At 34.3% G+C, this 20,966-nt stretch overlaps 1 protein-coding gene across 1 annotated transcript in view; it reads left to right on the forward strand.

Moving 5' to 3' along the window:
* The first annotated feature begins 321 nt into the window (after positions 1 to 321).
* Positions 322 to 20,966, forward strand: part of LOC108460272 (callose synthase 7-like) — a 28,391-nt gene continuing 7,746 nt past the window's right edge. Inside the window, exons 1-28 of the mRNA XM_017759710.2 lie at positions 322 to 1,093; positions 1,297 to 1,397; positions 2,233 to 2,345; positions 2,424 to 2,511; positions 2,607 to 2,717; positions 2,827 to 2,964; positions 3,871 to 3,963; positions 4,079 to 4,170; positions 4,266 to 4,389; positions 5,530 to 5,664; positions 5,754 to 5,830; positions 5,903 to 5,990; positions 12,271 to 12,393; positions 12,480 to 12,594; positions 12,819 to 13,150; positions 13,284 to 13,336; positions 13,567 to 13,627; positions 14,556 to 14,637; positions 14,772 to 14,824; positions 14,940 to 15,026; positions 15,203 to 15,307; positions 15,501 to 15,595; positions 15,697 to 15,778; positions 15,860 to 16,023; positions 16,164 to 16,287; positions 16,386 to 16,489; positions 16,577 to 16,682; positions 16,783 to 16,934. Of these exons, the coding sequence (XP_017615199.1) occupies positions 898 to 1,093; positions 1,297 to 1,397; positions 2,233 to 2,345; positions 2,424 to 2,511; positions 2,607 to 2,717; positions 2,827 to 2,964; positions 3,871 to 3,963; positions 4,079 to 4,170; positions 4,266 to 4,389; positions 5,530 to 5,664; positions 5,754 to 5,830; positions 5,903 to 5,990; positions 12,271 to 12,393; positions 12,480 to 12,594; positions 12,819 to 13,150; positions 13,284 to 13,336; positions 13,567 to 13,627; positions 14,556 to 14,637; positions 14,772 to 14,824; positions 14,940 to 15,026; positions 15,203 to 15,307; positions 15,501 to 15,595; positions 15,697 to 15,778; positions 15,860 to 16,023; positions 16,164 to 16,287; positions 16,386 to 16,489; positions 16,577 to 16,682; positions 16,783 to 16,934 (3,194 nt within the window). The 5' untranslated portion in view covers positions 322 to 897. The remainder of the gene's footprint in view (positions 1,094 to 1,296; positions 1,398 to 2,232; positions 2,346 to 2,423; positions 2,512 to 2,606; positions 2,718 to 2,826; positions 2,965 to 3,870; positions 3,964 to 4,078; positions 4,171 to 4,265; positions 4,390 to 5,529; positions 5,665 to 5,753; positions 5,831 to 5,902; positions 5,991 to 12,270; positions 12,394 to 12,479; positions 12,595 to 12,818; positions 13,151 to 13,283; positions 13,337 to 13,566; positions 13,628 to 14,555; positions 14,638 to 14,771; positions 14,825 to 14,939; positions 15,027 to 15,202; positions 15,308 to 15,500; positions 15,596 to 15,696; positions 15,779 to 15,859; positions 16,024 to 16,163; positions 16,288 to 16,385; positions 16,490 to 16,576; positions 16,683 to 16,782; positions 16,935 to 20,966) is intronic.

Consider the following 20,966-nt stretch of genomic DNA (forward strand, 5'->3'; position numbering starts at 1 on the left):
TTTATCAAAACTAAAGTAGAGATAAATCTAGGAAATTTGGCGAGGGCCCGTCCCCTAAAATGTAAAATTATTATTTAGACCATTAAAATTTTTAAAAAATTTTAAATTAATAAAGATAAAATTATACTTTAATCTCTTAAAATTATAAAAATTTGAATTAATTTTTTAAAAATTATAAAAACATAAACTATAAAAAAAATTAAAATTTCATCAAATGCTTTAAAAAATTATTCATAGTTACCCTCAACTAAAGGCACGTCTCATAAGAAGAGGTGTTGGTTCAGCTGCTTGGTCGCTCTATCGTGATATCTAACTATTCGCTTTCACAAACTTAATGACGAAGAAAAAGGGCAAAAAAGGTAAGGTATAAATGTGTAAAGCTGTAATTGGTGGAAAAAAAACATGTAATTGTTTCATTTGGGTTGAATGGCAGAAAGTAAAGTTCCCGCCTCCAATTCCAACGGCTGCTCGGATACTGCTGTTTTCTTCTTCTTTCTTTCTCGACAAAAAGCTTACCCTTGATTTGTTTATACCAAAAGCAAAACAAAGGAACAAAGCCAATCATCCAAACCCATTTCCCTATAAAGCAAAAGCACCCACATTTCTCAATTTTATTTCTCATCGACACATCATTCTTTTCTTCTCCTAAGAGCAACTTCTCTGCCTTTGCCCCACCCTGCACTCAAAGTATCCCTTTTTCATCCCCACAGATAAAAGGGAAAAAATATTTAAGCAAAGAAGAAATTATGAGAGCAAATTTGGTTTGCTTTGCTCTGTTACTGATACTACAGCCATTACCCAAAGGAGAAAAAAAACCCAGAAAAAGAAAAACAAAACAGTAACTTTGTTTAGTGAAGAAGAAGAAGAAGAAGAAGAAGAAGTTATTGGTTGGGGTTCATGGCGAGCTCCAGCGGGCTGGCTCGGACGCCTTCAAAGAGGATGTCTCGAGCTCAAACTATGATGGTGGAAATTCCCAACGAGGATAACACCACTGCTGATAGTGAGCTGGTCCCTTCCAGCTTGGCTTCCATTGCCCCTATTCTTCGTGTTGCCAATGAAATAGAAAAGGATAACCCCAGAGTCGCTTATCTCTGTAATTCTTTCTCTTTCCCCACTTCCCCTTTTTCTTTGCTTTTTTTTTTAAAAAAATATATTTCTAATTGATTTACTGTCAGTCACTTTGAAGAATACAATTTCTGTTGGTTCAGAATAAGGTTAATGGAGCTGTCCATAGTGATCATATTGGTAGTTATATGTTCTATGCTGTGACCCTTGTTTACGGTTTTATTTGATTAGGCCGTTTCCATGCGTTCGAGAAGGCTCACCAAATGGATCCAACGTCAAGTGGACGTGGTGTTCGCCAGTTTAAGACTTATCTGTTGCATAGACTTGAGAGGGTAGGCTTTAACGTTTATTATTGCTTTTACAGTTTACTGGTTTCCTTGGATACTTGTTAAGACAATGAATTCTGTAAGCTCCTTTCACAATAGCAAGACTAACATGTTTAACCTAGTGAAAAAGAAGATATATCATCATGGCACATATTTATCTAAATGCTGTAGCAATTAAGGAACAAAATTAATTGAATTCTGTGACTCAAGTTGAGGATATATCTTCCTGGCAATACATATTCCTGCTAAACTTAGATGTTTGTCCTGAAATTCTAAGATACAAAAAACTGAATACTTCTTGCACTTTCTATTTTTTCTCTGCATCACCAATGAGGGTACAAAATATATTTAAAGTATGACTTGTTTCATAATGAAGAAAGAAAATGATATGGGATTGTTTTCCATTCACAAGATTTTCATCACTTTATTGGGGAACTTTTACATGGAAGGCTTATGAGCCTATATCAATTTTCAACTTCGACTGTTTCTCCAAATAACTTGAAGTATAAATTTAGGGATAATCTTTACATCATAGGTTTCCAGTGATAAGGTTACTATGACATTATTTTACTGCTACTAGATATTGGTTTTGCTTTCTAAGTGAAGTTCATGAATTTATTCACTAGATTTTCTGATATTTTCTTTAGATACTTCTCTGTTGGTGAACATGTAAATCATTGGGTTAGACAACGTCAGATAGCCCTCTTTCAGTCCACCAATTCCAAGACCGAGCCTTAATCTCTAACCATCGGGGTGTCCCCTCAAGGATATACCCTTTAGAATTTACATTCTATTTTAGAAATTTCAAAATTAAGAGCAAATAATTTTTTCTTTCTTTCAGGAGGAAGAAGAGACAATACCTAAGCTTGCGAGAAACGATCCAAGAGAAATTCAGATGTATTATCAGCAGTTTTATTTGAAAAACATCGCAGATGGACAATATACAAAGAAACCGTGAGATCTTTAGTTTCACTTCAGCTAGGCTTGCTATTCATTTTGATTTAGCCTTTTGATTTTTGCTTGCTCTTGAAGGGAGGAGATGGCGAAAATTTATCAAATTGCTTCAGTCTTGTTTGATGTGCTGAGAACAGTTGTGCCTGTTGGAAGAGTTGATGATCAGGTTTGATCTGTATATTATTTGTGTTCCAATACAAATTTATGAAGGACATGTTTCATGTGAAGTATATTTACTTTTAAGTTATTTTGTTATTCCAGACTCAGAGATTTGCAGAAGAGGTTGAGAAGAAAAAGGAGCAATTTGAACACTATAACATTCTTCCATTGTATGCTGTTGGAGTTAAACCAGCTATTATGGAACTTCCTGAGGTTGTATACATAATATATAGTATTAATACATAATATTAGTTAACTTGAATGTAGAATAATCTTTTTAGTCAATTTTCACCATGGTCATGGTCTCTGAAAAATTCTACAGATTCAAGCAGCACTTCGTGCTATACAAAATGTGGAAGGTCTCCCTGTGGCCAGAGACACTTCTGATGATACCCGTCGAGAGAGGGGTAAACCAGTAAATGATGTACTCGATTGGCTTTCTTTCCACTTTGGATTTCAGGTAATAACCTAAATTACTAATTATATTGCAGTTATTTTGCACAGCATTGTACTACTGGTTCTGGCCAGTTGTGAAGTTGGCTGTGTTTTTGTAAACCCACAAAACTTTAATGTCTAAAAGGAGCTAGACTTTGATTTGGATCTCCAAAGGACAGTTTGCTATTTCCACCAGGCCATCACATCCCTCAAATTTGATTTTGCATTTATTTAGAACATTTTAAGGTCTGGATGAAAGTATGGAGCTTTATGAACGTGCTTGAAAATAGTTATAATCATGAGATTGGGGAAGGAAAGCTATAACCTCCAACAGTGAATGGTCCAACTGTCCTGAAAATTTACACATAGGTTTGATTTTTTTCCCTTTTTATAAACCTTAATCTGTAAAAGAAAATAGTTTTTGTTTCTTTTAATTTTTTTTTAAAGCAATGTCATCTTCTATAAATTCTTTCTCAATGAAGTCTAAGAAAACTAATAAGGCCTGGAACCTTTTTGTTTTAGAGTTTGGCTCAAATTTGTGTGCTTAGCCAAAAAGCTTGTTTAGATCTAAGCGACTTTTCTGTATAAGTTAAGTTATCAATAGAATATATTGGCAGGCCATCTATCCTAGTATTTTTACAGCCATAATCTTTCTAAAGCCTCATCTGATCAATTACAAAAATCTCTAGCCAACTTCTAATGACCATTTTTAGCAATATTCTGAAATACTATAGTTCAGTCTGTTTTATGCATCCAACTTCAGGTATCTAGTTGGCTCCATAAGTTCACAGATATTTTAGGGGGGAATATTTCTTTCATGTTGTTTAGCCATACTCTTTTATATATCACATGTTATTCTTATTTCTTCATGGAAAATCTGTTAAACTGACTGATATCATTTATATACATGTATGCACTTCTAAATTTGAAGAAAGGAAATGTAGCAAATCAAAGAGAGCATTTGATATTGTTACTAGCCAACATGGATGTTAGGAAAAAGGAGAATCTTGAAGGTTACACTGAGGTAAATATTTATTCCCCTGAGCTTCTTTATACTTATTTAATTATTCTACGTTAGTAGCAGACCTAAGTTTCATTTATGTCATATTTGTTCAAGCCTGACTTGAAGTTTAATACAGTTAAATGCTAACACTATACGGAAGTTGGTTGATAAAGTTTTCAAGAATTATCGTTCATGGTGCAATTATTTGCGTTGCAAGTCACATTTGAGGTTAGTCTATTAGTTATTGCAGATCAGTAACTACGTAACTGTAGTTGAACACCAAGATTTTACATAAGGGGCATGTATTGTTTTTTACTTTGCAGGTTTCAACAAGGTTGTAATAGACAACAGCTGGAGCTTATCTACATTTCACTATATCTTCTTATCTGGGGTGAAGCTTCAAATATCCGATTCATGCCTGAATGCCTTTGCTACATATTCCATAATGTATGTTGTTTTCTTTACATTTTGAGGAAGCATTGTCCATATTTGGAATTTTATTATTTGTGGATGGTGCTAGTTTTTCATTTATTCCTTTAACATTTTCTCTCTTATATTCAGTGAACTAAAAATGGATTTCATGTTTTTCTCCTTGATCTTATCAATTTAGCATCATTAAAAATCATTGTATTCTTATAGTTTCTCATCTTTAAGTTCTTCCCAGGTTGATTTTATTTTATGTCATTTTCATTTATCTGTCTAACTAGTTAAGTTGATGATGACGAGTGCCTCATTGCAAAATTCAGATAAAGTTTAGGAACTAATAGGAAGGATGAGTAACTGTGTTGGTTTGTTAAGAAGTAACCATTAAGTAGAAAGAGAAAAATCTAACTGATTAGCTTATGAGTAATGTCTATCAATCCCCTCCAAACTAGGTATAATCTTTTGAATGCTGATTCACACATTCTAGTGAAAACTTTGAGCTTATATTATGTTACTCAGCTGATTAAATTAATTATGGAAGAAAAAAAGTGATTCACATTGTGCATAATAATGCAGACCTGGAATTTCCTCTGATCAGACAAACGCTATTTCCAGAAACCCCAATTTGACATTCAAGTTAGGTCTTTGTACTTATAGCTGAATGGTTCTAGGTTAAATGGCTTGTGATTTGCTATTTGTTGTTTCTCACCCCAGATTGTTGTCAATGCCATGCCTGTTTGTTTCAGTTGTTAGTCTTTAGCCCACTTGAGGGGAAGTGTTTAATGGTTTCACCCTCATGTTGTTTAAGTTTGGGGTTTGTTGTGGCTATATATTCAGGTAGGGACTTGGACCTCTCCATCTATTGCTCATTAGTGTGAGGTTGGATACCATTAATGACCTAAGCAACTATTATTTACTGATTATATAACTGTTAAGCAAAATATCTTCCACTTCCTTTGTTTTCCTGTTATTTCTCATTGTTAGAACAATCCTGGTTCAGTTTAATTAGTGAAGCAGCAATTAAATCTGACAATCAAATTAGACATTGTGAATGCTAACAAAAACACTGTATCATACTGATATGACTGTGATGAGTTGTCCTCCTACTTGATATTGGTCAGCTACTGCATATTTTTAATCTATCTTGTTCTCTCATTCTATAAGATGGCAAATGAGGTCTATGGAATTCTATTTAGCAATGCACGTCCTGTGAGCGGGGAAACATACCAGAATGCTCCACCTGATGATGAAGCATTTTTAAGGAATGTTATAACCCCTATTTATAAAGTTCTCCAACGGGTAATTATTATTTGGTTGCACCTCCATACTTTTCTTTGTTATTTATTCATAGCTTTCTAGCTGAAAATTGATTTTATTTTAATTAAAAGGAAGTCAAGAGAAACAAAGGAGGCAAGGCAAGCCACTCAAAATGGAGAAACTATGATGACCTAAATGAGTACTTTTGGTGAGTTTCTTAGATGGTAAAGGAGGTTTTCTAAATAAAGTTGGACAAATAGATAAAACCTCATTTTTCCAGGTCAGGGAGGTGTTTTCAATTGAAGTGGCCTATGAACGTAAAAGCAGATTTTTTTGCGCACTCGGATGATCCACCACCTGCAAATGAGGTATGTATTTGCTGCTTATTTTTTTGGCAATTTTTGTTAAAGTATTTTGGTTAGGGCATCAATATTCTTTTTCCTCTGAAATATTATTTGTTTATCTTTATTTTTTCCCTTAATAAAATAAGGCTAGCGTGTTTGATAAGCATCTAATAATTGAAATAGACATATGTAGTTCATTCAAATTAGAAAGAATGAACAAGAACAAGACCTCAAGGAAGACATAAGTAAATGAAGAGAACATATGATAAAGAGAAAGGTAAGAGGAAAAAAACAAAAATAAAAAAGAATGAAACGGACCAATTAACTCCTTTGCTTATAATTTTGCTTCTTTTACAACCTTGACATTGAACGCTCAACATTTAGGGCCTTTTGCTTATGAATTTTCCTTCCTTTTCAGCTACAGCTATAGTGTGCTATAGAGTTTTAGGATGTGTCTTTTTCAGATTAAATTCTAGATGTTAGGTGAAAATAGTATAGTGAAACAAAGAGATTTATTGCTAAAATGTTTTGGTTAGATCAACTGTTGCAGGGGTCTAGTGTTTCAAGGTGGCTAGAGTTAAAAACAAATATAAAATGTATGAATAATAATTATGGAGTTTGTTATGGATTTACAAGAGAATAAAGCCATCCCAAGTCAGGATAATGCATAGAATTATATAAAGATGAAAGTGCTGCTAGGTCAAAACTTGAATGGTTTTGATTCAAGGGGAGCGAATAGAAGGAAACCTCCCATTTTATGGCTTTAACCATGAGAGGTTCCTTGAAGACTAGGAAAAGCACGAAACTTGAAGGCATTAAGATTCTTTGCTTATGGTTTTGCAACTCTGCTTGATATCGAGTTGCATATTATTGTTTACAAATTGCTCCTCGATTATGAGTATATTTGGCATCTCACTCTTTCAGGATTTATGTATAGAAGGGATGCTTTTACAAACATGATTACAAAGTTTTCATTATTGTGTTTTAGCAGTAGAACTGTTTTGCAAGAAGTTGCTTTCAGCATCAATGATGTCTATTCTGTTAGTTTTGTTGTAATTATGCAGCACCTCCAGGGGTTTAATTGAAAGTTTTCAAGAGAGCATTTAATAAAACTGTTCCGTCTTTTATTAACTAAACAACTGAATTTAAATAGAGAAAAGAGTCATAACCTAATTGGGAAAATAATTTCCTTATTCTAATAAACTACTAAAAGATAAAAAATAATTCCTTTATTCTACTAAAGATAAAAAATAATTCCTTATTCTAATAAACTACTAAAAGATAAAAAATAATTCCTTTATTCTATTCAACTACTAAAAGATAAAATAAAATATTCTAGAATATTTCAAATAATTTATTCTAAAATTTATCTACCTAAATAACTTTAAAATATATCCCAAAATATATGGGTTTCACATATTTCAACACCCTCCCTCAAGTTGGTGCATATATATCAATCATGCCTAACTTGCTTACAAGAAAATCAAAGCTTGTCTTAGAGAGCCCTTTGGTGAGTATGTCAGCAATCTGTTGTTTTGAAGGAACAAACGGCATGCACATTTAGCCTTCTTCAATCTTCCCCTTGATAAAGTGTCTATCAATCTCAACATGTTTAGTTCTATCATGTTGGACTGGGTTGTGAGCAATACTAATAGCAGCTTTGCTATCACAGTACAACTTCATTGGTGAAGTTATTGGTTTCCTCAGCTCTTCCATAATTCCTTTTAACCATATCATTTCACAAATTCTTTGAGCCATTGATCTAAACTCAGCCTCTGCATTACTTCTTGCTACAACATTTTGTTTTTTGCTTCGCCAAGTCACAAGGTTTCCCCAAACAAATGTACAGTATCCTGATGTAGATCTTCTATCTGTTATTGAGCCTGCCTAGTTTGAATCTGTATAAGCTTCAGTTCCTTTTTGTTTGTATTTCTAGAAAAATAAGCCCTTTCCAGGTGAACTCTTCAAGTATCTCAGAATCCGAAACACTGCTTCTTCATGTTCCTCCATTGGGGAGTGCATAAATTGACTCACTAAGCTCACTGCAAAAGCTATGTCTGGCCTTGTATATGATAAGTAAATTAACTTACCGACTAATCTTTGATACTGTCCTTTATCAACTAATCGACCTTCTTTATTTCCGAATTTTACATTTGGATCAATTGGTGTGTCAGCTGGGCGGCAACCGCTCATCCTAGCCTCTTTTAAAAGATTAATCACATATTTTTTCTGAGAGACCACAAGACCCTTCTTTGATCGAGCAACTTTCATTCCAAGAAAGTATTTCAAAGGACCCAAGTCTTTGATCTCAAACTCCAATGCTAGATTCTCATTGAGACGCCTTATTTCATCCACATCATCTCCTGTAAGAATGATACCATCGACATAAACTATAATAATTGCTATTCTACCTCTTTGTGAGTGTCGATAGAACATTGTGTGATCAGCTTGCCCTTGTGAGTAACCTTGTTTTTTCACAACTTGAGTGAACCGTTCAAACCAAGCTCGAGGAGATTGCTTTAGATCATACAAAGATTTCCTGAACTTACATACTCGAGTTCTAAATTTTTCTTCAAAACCTGGAGGAGAATTCATGTAAATTTCTTGTTCAAGTATCCCATTTAAGAAAGCATTCTTCAGATCTAGTTGCTGTAAGGACCAATTAAGATTAACAACAATTGATAAAAGAACTGTAACAGAATTTAGTTTGGCTACTAGAGCAAATGTTTCAAGATAATTTATCCCGTATGTTTGAGTGTACCCTTTAGCCACCAGTCAGGTTTTGTATCTATCTAAAGATCCATCCGGTTTGAATTTGGTTGTGAACACCCATTTACAGCCCACAGTTTTTTTCCCTACAGGTAATTCCATTATTTCCCATGTACTTTTTTTTTTCAAAAGCACGCATCTCCTCTAAAGTAGCCTCCTTCTGCTCAGGTACTTGTAGAGCATTTTTCACATTTTTGGGTATTTTCACAGTATCGAGACACGAAACAAAGGTTGAGAATGTTGAAAACAAGGCTTTATAGGATGCAAAGTTAGACATGAGATTTTTGACAACATTTCTAACACTTTTTTTTTAGCAATTGGAATATCTAAATTAGAAAATTCATTGGTTGGATTATGAGCTTTACCTGGACTTTTGACAAGATCTTGCGGGTCGGATTCTTGGTGATGAATCTGGTGGATTCCACTTCCTTGATTTCGATATCTTCTTGAGTAAACAATTAACTCCTTTGTTTATTCTTTATTCTTATGATCAGACTCTACATCTTCAAACTCCTTTTAATTAACAACATTAACATTATTAATTTCTGTGTTAATTATAAATTCACCTTCCTCATTATTAGAATCCCTATGTTGTATATTCCTAATGTTTTCTTGATCAATTATAGAATCTTCCTTACTATAATTTTCTCCTTGAAGATTAGAATCAAAGTAAGATTGCGTTTCAATAAATGTGACATCCATGGTAACAATAATCTTCCTATCAATTGGATCGTAACATTTGTAACCCTTTTTATGAGAAACATAGCCAACAAAGACGCATTTTTTTGCTCTAGAATCTAGTTTACCTTGGTTGTGAAGATGAATAAAAACACTACACCCAAAAATTCGGAGGGATAAATCTGTGATCAATTTAGAGTTAGGAAAGTTATCTTTAAAGAGACTGAAAGGAGTTCTATAGTTTAGAGTTTTATTAGGCATTCTATTAATAAGATATGTAATTGTTAACAAGGCTTCGCCCCAAAGATAATGTGGTACCTGACTAGTGAACATCAAGGCTCTAGTTACTTCTAAAAGATGTCGATTTTTTCTTCTTGTAACCCCATTTTGTTGTGGTGTATTTATACAAGAGTTTTGGTGAACTATACCATGTTTGGTTAAGAAAACACCTAATTGGTCACTAAAAAATTCCACACCATTGTCATTCCGAAGTACTTCTATTCTCACACTAAATTGTGTATTCACCATAGCATAAAAAGACTGAAACACATTTTTAACTTCAGACTTATCTTTTAATAAAAACACCTAACAAATGCGAGTATGATCATTAATAAATGTGACAAACCAACGTTTTCTTGAAAAAGTTGAGACTCTTGAAGGTCCCCAAATATCACTATGAATTAACAAAAAAGGTTTGGAAGCTTTATATTTTTGAGGAAGAAGGATTTTTATTTTTAAATAGATTAGGTAACAAATATCTTAAATAGTAAAAATTAGGATGTCCAAGCCTATAATGCCAAATCATAACCTTATCAAAACTAGAAGTAGAATTTAAACATAAAGTAGTTGTTGGTTGACTTAGACGGTCGTCGTCAAGAAAGTAAATTCCACCAGATTCTTTAGCATTGCCAATCATCCTCCCCGAGACTATGTCTTGAAATTTACACATAGAGGAGTCAAATATGACATGACAATTCGAGGACTGGGATAATTTACTGATCGATATGAGATTACAAGCTAGATTTGGCACATGTAAAATATCATGTAAAACCAAGGAAGGTGAAATTTTAACAGTGCCTTTCCCGGCTATTGTCGAGAACGACCCATCTGCTACTTTAATTTTTTTGTTTCCTGCATAAGGTGTGTAAGTTGAAAAAAGAAAATGACTACTAATCATGTGATCACTAGCTCCAGAATCAACGATCCACGTGTTTGTTTTACAAGGCTTGACACTGAAAAAAGCAGAAAAATCAGTACCTGATTGGGTAAAGGAGGAAGAAGGATTATTGGATGAGTTAGGAAGATAAGAATTCATCCGAAATTGTGGTGATTGAAAAAGCTTGTGTAGATGCTTTAGTTGTTCCTTAGTGAATAGAGACTCTTCTAGAGAACTTTGGGCTTCATAATTTTCATTAGTTGTTTCAACGGTAAAACTTTCTTCCTCTGTTTGATTGCTGGATCTCTTATCTCCAAGGAAGGCTGTTTTAACCATGATGCTACTAGAGCTAACCTAGCTCAGATGCCATGAAAGTTTTCAAGAGAGCATTTAATAAAATTGTTTTGTCTATTATTAACTAAACAACTGAATTTAAATAGAGAAAGGAGTCATAACCTAATTGGGAAAATAATTTCCTTATTCTAATAAACTACTAAAATATTATTCTAAGATTTATCTACCTAAATAACTTTAAAATATATCCCAAAATACAAAATATATGGGTTTCACATATTTCAACATTGATATTATGTTAAACGAAGGTGAGCAGAACACCTTTCGTCAATTCTCATAGTTATTTAGTGCTAGGCAAACACAACTTGAATTCCATTATTCTTGGCTAACAGATGCAATGTTTCTTTTTGACCAACTTTTAATAGTCATGACTTAGTAAAAAATTTCAACAGTACTTGACTTGGTAAAACTTTTTACTGTCATGTACTGTTAACTGTCTCCTAGATATTGAGAATGCTTTGTATAATTTTCATTCAGTCTCCTATTCTGCATTGTCTTTGGGAAATGTGAAAATTTTATAAACAGCACATGTAATTCTTAGCATTATTTTCTTTTTCTCTCTTTCCACTTCCCACCCTCTCAGCTGTCTTTTGGAAGGTACGTCAGCCACCTTTGCTGATATAGGAAAACAAAATTGTATGTGCCCATTATCGGAAACTCTTGTTGCTTCTCTGGTGTAGAAGTATAGTGGATTAGGTTTGGAAACCCTTTGGATCACTTTCTAAGGGTTAGGATTTATTTGTTTTCTTTATTTATTTTCCATATGGAGGAAAAAAACATTATTGTATTAGTTTCTTGGCATATGCATAACAAATCTGCCTATAAAGCTTGAAGTTGGCTTTGAATTTACAAAAGTAAGAGATTTAGGGTTATTATTTATGAGTTTTGATGTCAAGTCTGGAAGTCAAAAGATTTATTACTGAGATCCTAAGACAGCAATCAAAAGTAGAGACATTGGGTTGGGGTTGGATTTATTCAAAATTTTTATTGTGAAGATGCTGGAAAATGCCCCAATTTTCTCTTTGTGTGTGTGTGAGAGAGAGAGCATACAACTTATGATACTATCCGTTACAAGACTACCAAATTATGCACAGTAAATGTAAACAACTAGAAAACTAGAGTTGATCAGGTAACAAAAACACTATGCCTAATTTACTTAAAGTTATAGAAGTCAGAGAAAGACCTTCATTTCATGATTGTGTCTCCTTTTTATTTGGGTTAAATCTCATCACATTCTTTTGTTGTCTATTTCTGGTTTTCACATTCTACTGTTGCCGGCTACTGTTGAATTTGGCTCTTTCATCTTTATAAAGATCTAAGTTGATTTTTTTTTTTGTTTGCTTACAGACAAATAATCAAATCACTGCTGGAAAGAGAAAGCCCAAAACGAATTTTGTTGAAGCCCGAACATTTTGGCATCTTTACAGAAGTTTCGATCGAATGTGGATATTCTTTATAATGGCTTTTCAGGTGAATTAATGTCTGAACATGCAGTTTTTGTTCCTTTCTATTCGCCTGAAAGAATTTACTCCATCACATGATCTTGTGGTTTTCAGGCTATGCTAATTGTTGCATGGAACTCTGGGTCTCTTCTTGGCTTTTTTGACGAAGATGTGTTCAGAAAGGTGTTGACTATTTTCATTACTGCTGCTTTTCTCAATTTCCTGCAAGGTACTAGGTTGTTCTTGGCTTGTTGAATTTCTTTTTATTAATATTTGGTTACATAGAAGCAAATGCAGTTAATCATCCTCAAAACGATGTATAATCAAGTGGTTGCTTTGCTTCAGAAATTTGTTAATTAATAAGTCATTGCTATTATAGTTTGAAGTTTTAGATATTTCCTATTTTAGTACCAGATTTAAGATTTTTGTGATTCAATATCACTTTTCATGCAGCTACTCTGGATATAATTCTTAGTTTCAATGCCTGGAGAAGCTTAAACTTTTCCCAAATACTCCGGTACCTTGCAAAATTTGCCATAGCGGCTTTCTGGGCAGTGGTTTTACCACTTGCTTATTCTAGCTCTGTACAAAATCCAACGGGTCTTGTAAGGTTCTTCAGCAGTTGGATTAATGATTGGCAGAATGAGTCATTGTATAATTATTGTCTTGCAATATATTTGATACCCAATATACTGGCTGCTATAATATTTCTACTTCCACCTTTACGGAGAGGGATGGAGCGCTCAAACTGGCGAATAGTCACTCTTTTTATGTGGTGGGCTCAGGCAAGTATAACTTATATATTTAGTTTTCAGTGAATTTCTTTCTCTAGTTGACATCGGTATGCCTCTTTTCCTGTACCTAGTTACTTGGTTTTTAGAAGGTTCAGCTCCTTATCTAATTTGTGCCACAATGCAGCCAAAGTTGTATGTTGGTAGAGGCATGCATGAGGATTTCTTCTCACTTCTGAAGTAAGATAACGAGTTTTCTTTTCCCTCCTTATTCAGTGTTGAGAATACTTTCTAACAGGTGGTTGGGGAAGGGGGGGGGAGGTTTTGAGATAATTTCTTTCTATTTACTAGTCATTGTATTTGTAATCATGTTTGTATTTCCCTTCCAAAATTCAAGATCGATACATTTGTGCTATGACATGCACAAGCCTTTTCTCCAGTGAATGGATTCCATTTTTTCATATTTTCAGGTATACAATGTTTTGGATTCTGCTACTAATCAGCAAACTAGCATTCAGCTACTATGTGGAGGTGATTTCTCCTGTTTCACTTTATGCGTAATTTGCCTTAAAGTGGAAAGCTAATAATCAAGCACTTGTTTTAACACACGTGTTTTAAAGAATGCAAATTTCAGTTTGAACAGATCTTCCGAAACCTGAGAAAACTTTTGGTGTATGTGTTTGCTTAGACATATTTATGTATGTATATTGACTCCTAAACTAGGTACAATAGAGTTTCAGTGACTTAAAACTCTCTAATTGTTTAGCAAAAATATACATTTGATAGGCTTATGAAAATTCATTAGTTCTATCCCATGAAAAATATCATCATCCACTCGTAGCTGTCCGATTTCATTAAAGATCACAAGATTGTCATGACGTCCCTTATGATTCAGTTGTTATTTACATTTTAGCTAAATGCATGAGTTCAAAGTTTCTTAATTCCTTTTCCTTCATTGCAAAATTTGCGAGTAAAGGCAGTAGGAAGAGCAACAACCAAAGGGAGCCTCAATGTTTTCATGTTTGAAATGTTCTTGCTATCTTTGCCTGTGGTTTTTTCCCATATATTTGGAGTTAGATGTGCATATGCATTTTCTGCATCTGTATCAGTCATTATTTAAAAAAAAGTATTTTATGCATGTGCTGACAGCCCTGTGCAAGACTGAACATTTAAAGATGCTAGTTACCATATTTCTAGAAGAATTGAAAAAAGTTTAAAATCTTCTCAACTACCTTAAAGTACAGGAATTTCTCAACTACCTTAAAGTACAGGAATCTGAGAGTGGAGGTCTGCAGCAACAATAGCAAGAACATATTGGATTTTTTGAATTTGAGTTAATTGTTAACAAAATATTGCACTTGTGAACACATTTAAAGAAGTTGCTTTTTGCCTTTTTCTTTCTTTCCCTAAAGGATATGTGAAATTTTTTGAGGGTGTTTTTTACGTTATGTGCTGATAGATACTGCCACTAGTTCAACCGACCAAGATAATCATGGAATTGCATGTGGATAATTATCAGTGGCATGAATTCTTTTCAGAGGGTATGACCTTCAACAACACCTTGAACCACCTCTTCCCTCTTTCTGCATCTACTATTCTTTACTTTGTCTTTGTTTTATTTATTTATCCTTTATGTGGCTATGGTCCGTACTAAGTCGTGTTTAATCTTCTGCAGTAAAAACTCACAACATTGGAGTCGTTATTGCTATTTGGTCTCCAATTGTCCTGGTAAGTTAGCATGTAGAAACTTTTGGGAATGACAAAAGTTATGCTGTTTTGAGGTACTTAAAATTATTAAACAGGTTCTTTGTAAATTAACTACTATCGTTTTATTTTCCTATAGGTATATTTTATGGATGCCCAAATATGGTATGCTATATTTTCCACTCTTTTTGGTGGGATTCGTGGTGCTTTCAGCCATTTGGGTGAGGTTAGTGGCCAACTTATTCTTGTACCTTCAAGGCATGTCTGAATAAAAAATTTTAGTTGCCTTATGTGATCTATATTTGATTTTGGTGAAAAGAAATGAATTGATTTCTGTATTTCTGGGGGCTAGACAATACTGATTATCTTTTACTGTTGTTTTCCTTCATTTGGCATTTCCAGATACGGACATTGGGAATGTTGCGGTCTAGATTTGAATCTGTTCCTAGAGCCTTCTGTCGTCGTCTTGTTCCATCACCAAATCAGCATAACAGAAAAAGGACTCCGGTAGTGCTCAAGTGATACAGTACTGTTTATGTGATTACTCATGATTGTCTCAATTATCATCAAAGTCAAAATGTTGTTCTTTTGAGCATAAGGAAGCCAATATCTGGATTTTTTTATGCATAATGTATACATTATGGAGCCTGTACTTCATTTTGTTGTTTCTTTGCTAAAAATGATCATTTCCACATGACAGGATGAGGCAACTGAAAGAAAGAATATTGCAAGTTTTTCTCTTGTTTGGAATAAGTTTATACATTCTATGCGGATGCAGGATCTGATCAGCGATAGGTTGGGCAATTCCTCGCTAAATTGTCTGTCAATGAAGCTTATTCAATCTTAAATGTATTAGATAGGGAATTCTGATATATTCTTTTGCCGTTGTTGTCCAGGGATAGAGATTTGCTACTTGTACCATCTTCATCAAGTGATGTCTCTGTTGTCCAGTGGCCTCCTTTCTTGCTTGCTAGCAAGGTTGGTAGATGTAGTTTTTTATATTAATTTTGATCTCAATGCAAGATCCTGTATCTTATTTTCTGGTTTATAACACGACAGATTCCTATTGCATTGGACATGGCAAAAGATTTTAAAAAGAAGGATGATGCAGGGTTGTTTAAGAAGATAGAGACAGATGATTATATGCATTCAGCAGTGATAGAATGTTATGAGACTCTCAGAGATATACTATATAACCTCCTGGATGATGACGCAGATAGGCTGTAAGGCTGAAGCAGCATATCATGAACTTGAACTACTTTTAAAACATGATCTTAAATAGCATCATGGCTTGTTTAGCAATGAGAATATCCCCTTTATAAAAAAAGTCTAATAAATTCTTTTCTCTTCTCTTTACTTTTAGGATTGTTAAAGAGATTTGTTATGAAGTGGACATGAGCATACGTCAGCGGAGATTTTTGACCGACTTTCGGATGAGTGGGCTGCCTGCACTCAGTAATAGGTTGGAGAAGTTTCTAGGGATCTTGGTAAGATTCTTTCTTCACATTTCTTAACTTCTCTATGGTGTTATAAAACTTATTAATAATGTGGTCTTTTCCCATGCTAAACTCTCTCTATGTGGCAGCTTTCTAATGTAGAAGATGTTGATACATTCAGATCTCAGATAATCAATGTCCTACAGGATATCATGGAAATTATTACACAGGATGTTATGGTCAATGGAAGTGGGTAAGTGCTGTAAAATAAAAACTTCTTTGTAGTTGATGTTGTGTCAATTTTATTGGGAGAAACTAACCTATAAGTTTTCCTTTGTAGAATCATCGCAAGAGCTCACCGTCATCATGAAGGCGATCAAAAGAAAGAGCAGAGATTCGAAAAGATAAATATTAATCTTATACAAATGAAGACGTGGAGGGAGAAGGTCAATTTAAGATGAACTCATATTGGTTTTTCATCATGTAACAATTTTCACACCAATGTTTTGTTCCTAGTCTACTTATATATATATGTCTTTTTTGCAGATCATTAGGCTATATTTGCTTTTGACTGTTAAAGAATCAGCTATAAATGTGCCTCCAAATTTGGAGGCTCGGCGACGCATCACATTTTTTGCGAATTCCTTATTTATGAATATGCCTAGCGCTCCAAAAGTTCGTGACATGCTTTCCTTTAGGTCAGTCATTGAAAACATCAAATTACCGAAATATCACTGCTTGCTTATTGTTGTAAAGATTGAAATTTTGTCTTGTTTTGTTTTGTTCCCTTAGTTACACAATCTGTTTTATAGACTAGAAGTACAAGAGATAAAAGAAGGAAATAAACTCTACCTAAAAATAAATGTTCTAATCCTTAAGCTTTACGAACAAGATATATACAAGAAATGGAAAGATAATATAAAACATGGTATTTTTCATACTCCCCCTCAAGCTGGTGAGTAGGTATCTTCCATTCCTAGCTTGGTGATAATTCAATGGAAAGTGTCATTGTCAAGCCCTTTTGTAGAGACATTTGCTAGTTGCCCCTTCGAAGGGATATATGGAGTACAAATTAACCCATTCTCTAGCTTCTCTTGGATAAAATGTCTATCTTCCTCAATATTCTTAATCCAATCATGTTGCACTGGGTTATGTGCGATTCTAATGGTTGATTTGTTATCACAATATAACCTTATTGGTCCATCTTCAATCTTCCAATATAACCTTCAGCCATAACGACTCACAAATGCCTTTTGCCATTGCTCTAAACTCATCTTTTGCACTTGATCTAACCACAATGTTCTGTTTCTCACTCTGCCATGTCACTAAGTTGCTTCCAAGAAGCATACAATGGCCTAAGGCAGACCTTCGATCTATAGGAGACCTAGCATAATCTACATCGATGTAGGCTTCAAGGATAAGTTTAGAATTTCTCTTGGATAATGTTCCTTTTCCAGGATTAGCTTTTCAGTAATGTAGAACAAGATAGACATTTTGAAGATGAATTCTCTCAGAAACATGCATGAATTGACTTATAACACTTACAGTGTAGGCTATGTCTAGTTGAGTGTGAGTAATATAGATGAGTTTTCCAATCAACCTTTGATACATTTCCTTGTCTATGGTTTGGTCTTCAATAGCCTCGACAAGTTTATGATTAGGCTCGATTGGTGTTGAAACAGAGTTTCTCTCAAGTATTTTTGTTTCCTTAAGAAGATTTGTGACATACTTTTGCTGTGAAACAACGATCCCTTGTTTAGAATGAGCAACCTCAATCCCAAGGAAATATTTTAATCTTCCTAAGGCCTTGATCTCAAATTCTCTGGTCTGACATTGTTGTAGGATTTTCTTCTCTTTTTCATCATTCCCTGTCCCAATAATGTCATTTACGTAGACTATCAAAGTCGTGACTCCCCCTGAAGTCAAGTGTTTGATGAACAGGGTGGGCTCTCCTTGGTTTTTGTCTATATCCCATAACTAGCATCACCTTGGTAAACCTTCCAAACTAAGTAAGAGGTGATTGTTTAAAGCCATATAAGGCTTTCTTTAATTTGCATACCTTGTTCCCTTTGACTCCTCCAAACCTAGGTGGAATGCTCATATATATTTCTTTCTCAAAGTCTCTATAAAGAAAATCGTTCTTTACATCATACAGATGACAACAAGATTCTCACTGTATTCAATGTTCATTTTAGCAACATGTCTTGCTTTGTAACGTTCCAACGACCTATCAGTTTTAAATTTCAAAGAAAACACCCATTTACGCCAATTGTTCTCTTTTCATTTGGTAGATAAACTACTTCCCATGTCTCATTCTTTTCTAAGGCATCCATTTCTTTCTTAGACAATGATTCCAATTAAGTGTTTGGAATAGCAATTTCGTTTAGACTGGTAAGCAAGTTCTTATGGTATGGTGAGAATCTCTGAAAGGATACACAGTGGGATAATGGGTATAAAGGTCTTTTTGTGCATTCTTGGATTCTTTTTCTCGTAGCTATAGGTAAATCATGATTACCAGGTTGAGTTTTAGGAAGTTGTTCAACAATTAAAGGTGGAATAGGTTCAGGTTTGGTGGTGTTATCTCAGTCTCAAAAGTCAGGTTAGAGGATTGAGCCTATGCTAGATCAAAGTGTGAGCCTTTTTCCTTGAGTACTCCTCATATTTGTTATCCTATATTGGATGTATAGTTGGGAAAGATATTAGGTTATCAACTAGAGGTTCAACAATCGAAGTTTAAGGTACTAACATTAGATTGATAATAAGAGACTCAGACTGAGCCATAGATTGATCAAGTGGTGATTGAGATTGAGACTGACTAGGTGGTGACTATGACACAAATTGATTGAAAATTTCGGGTAGAAAGAAATCCTTATCTTCCATAATAGACAACCCCCTTAAAGATAAGACTATGTATGGTTTGTCTTCTACAAATGTGACATTAGCAGAAACATACAGTTTTCTAGTTAGTGGAAGAAAATACTTGTAGCCCTTTGAGTAGAAAGTAACCAAGAAACACACATTTAATGGCTTTAGGGTCTAATTTTCCTCGATTATGGACATGAACAAAGGAAATGCAACCAAATATCCTAGGAGTAAGATTATTAGAGGGACAAATGTCGGAAAAAAAAGGTAGAAAATAAGTCCATTGGACTTACCCTAGACTCTTTGAAGGAAGTCTATTTATAATATAAGTAGAAGTAAGAATTGTCTCTCCTTAATATTATTTTGGTATGTTATGATGAAATAAGAGGGGCCCAGTGAGATGATAATTTTTTCGCTCAACAACACCATTTTGATGGAGTGTGTTAACACAAGAAGACTCATGAATAGTTTCCTCTTTTTAGAAGAAGGGAGATAGAACATGATTAAAAGTAGACATTGGCATTGTCAGATCTAAACCACTTTATTTGGGTACCAAATTGATTTTGAATCATTATATGAAAGGTGGGAAAGACATGATTAACATTGGATTTGTTTTTTACAAGAAAATCCAAGAGACTCGAGTACAATCGCTAATAAACAGAACATACCTGCTAGAAGCAAAAATGTCTTGAACAGGCGATGGTCCCCAGATATCATCGTGAATTTAAAAAAAGATATTTTATTGCTAATGGAAAATGAGACACAAGTATGTTTGACATACTCACAAATTACAAGTGGAAATTACTAATATTGAACCCCTTAAACAAATATGGAAACATAGTTTCTAAAATGGAAAAAGAAGGGTGTTGTAGACGAGAATGATGCAATCAAATGGCATCCTTATTTGTAGAAGAAAGGAAAGATGAAGATAAAGTAGGCTGTGACATTGGGGTTGGTGGATGTCTTAAGGAAATAAAATTCATCCTTTGCTCTAGCACATCCAATTCTCCTAGGATCCTGGTCTTGAAATTCACAGGAAGAGGGGTAAAATGTAACATGACAGTGTAAGTCTCTTGTAACTTCTGAATAGAAACAAGATTAGTAGCTAAGGTAGGAACATGGGGAACATTTTGAAGGACAAGAGTGGATGTGATAGAAATATTTCCTATGTCAGTTGCGATGGTTTCAATACCATCGACGACAATAACTTTTTTTATTACTAGGGCAGGGTGTGTAAGTGGTAAACAAGTTTGAGATAGGGTTCATATGATCAGTTGCTCCAGAGTGTAAAATCCATGAATTCACAAAAAAATTATATGTAGAATCAGAACAAGTGATTGTTGAGATTCGCATGGTGGCAAGGCCCTAATTTTCAGGATTTTTTATGTCCCTATTTGTAATCCTATCCCTCTTTTCTAACTCGAATAAATGAATTAGTAGATCCATTCCACCCAAAATGGGAATGGGCTGGGGTTAGAAACGTGAAAGCCAACAGGTGTGTACCTAAGTAAGCCAATGAACATGTACTTGGAGAAGGTTGCTCAAGATAATTTCAACTATTGAGTCGATGGGCTGCTAGTATATTTTGGAGCTTACTAGTAGGGCGAGAAAGCTATTCTTGTATGATCTGTGTTTGCATAGGAGAGGCAGAAGTAGTTTCCAACATAATGGTAGACGATGAAGGACCCCAAAAAACTGTATGGAAAGGATTGATTTACTGTTGAAAAAGAGATTAGGGTTGTGGTAAAAAAGATGGTTGTCAAAAAAAATAGTGTTGTGGCAATGAAGGAAGGCCTTGGAAAAAATGTTACTAGCACAAGGAAAAAACTGATGGAGAAGAAGAAAAAAGAGCTAGCAGTGAATTTAGA

This window comes from Gossypium arboreum, chromosome 4 (genome assembly GCF_025698485.1).
Source record: "Gossypium arboreum isolate Shixiya-1 chromosome 4, ASM2569848v2, whole genome shotgun sequence".
NCBI classification, from domain to species: Eukaryota; Viridiplantae; Streptophyta; class Magnoliopsida; order Malvales; family Malvaceae; genus Gossypium; species Gossypium arboreum.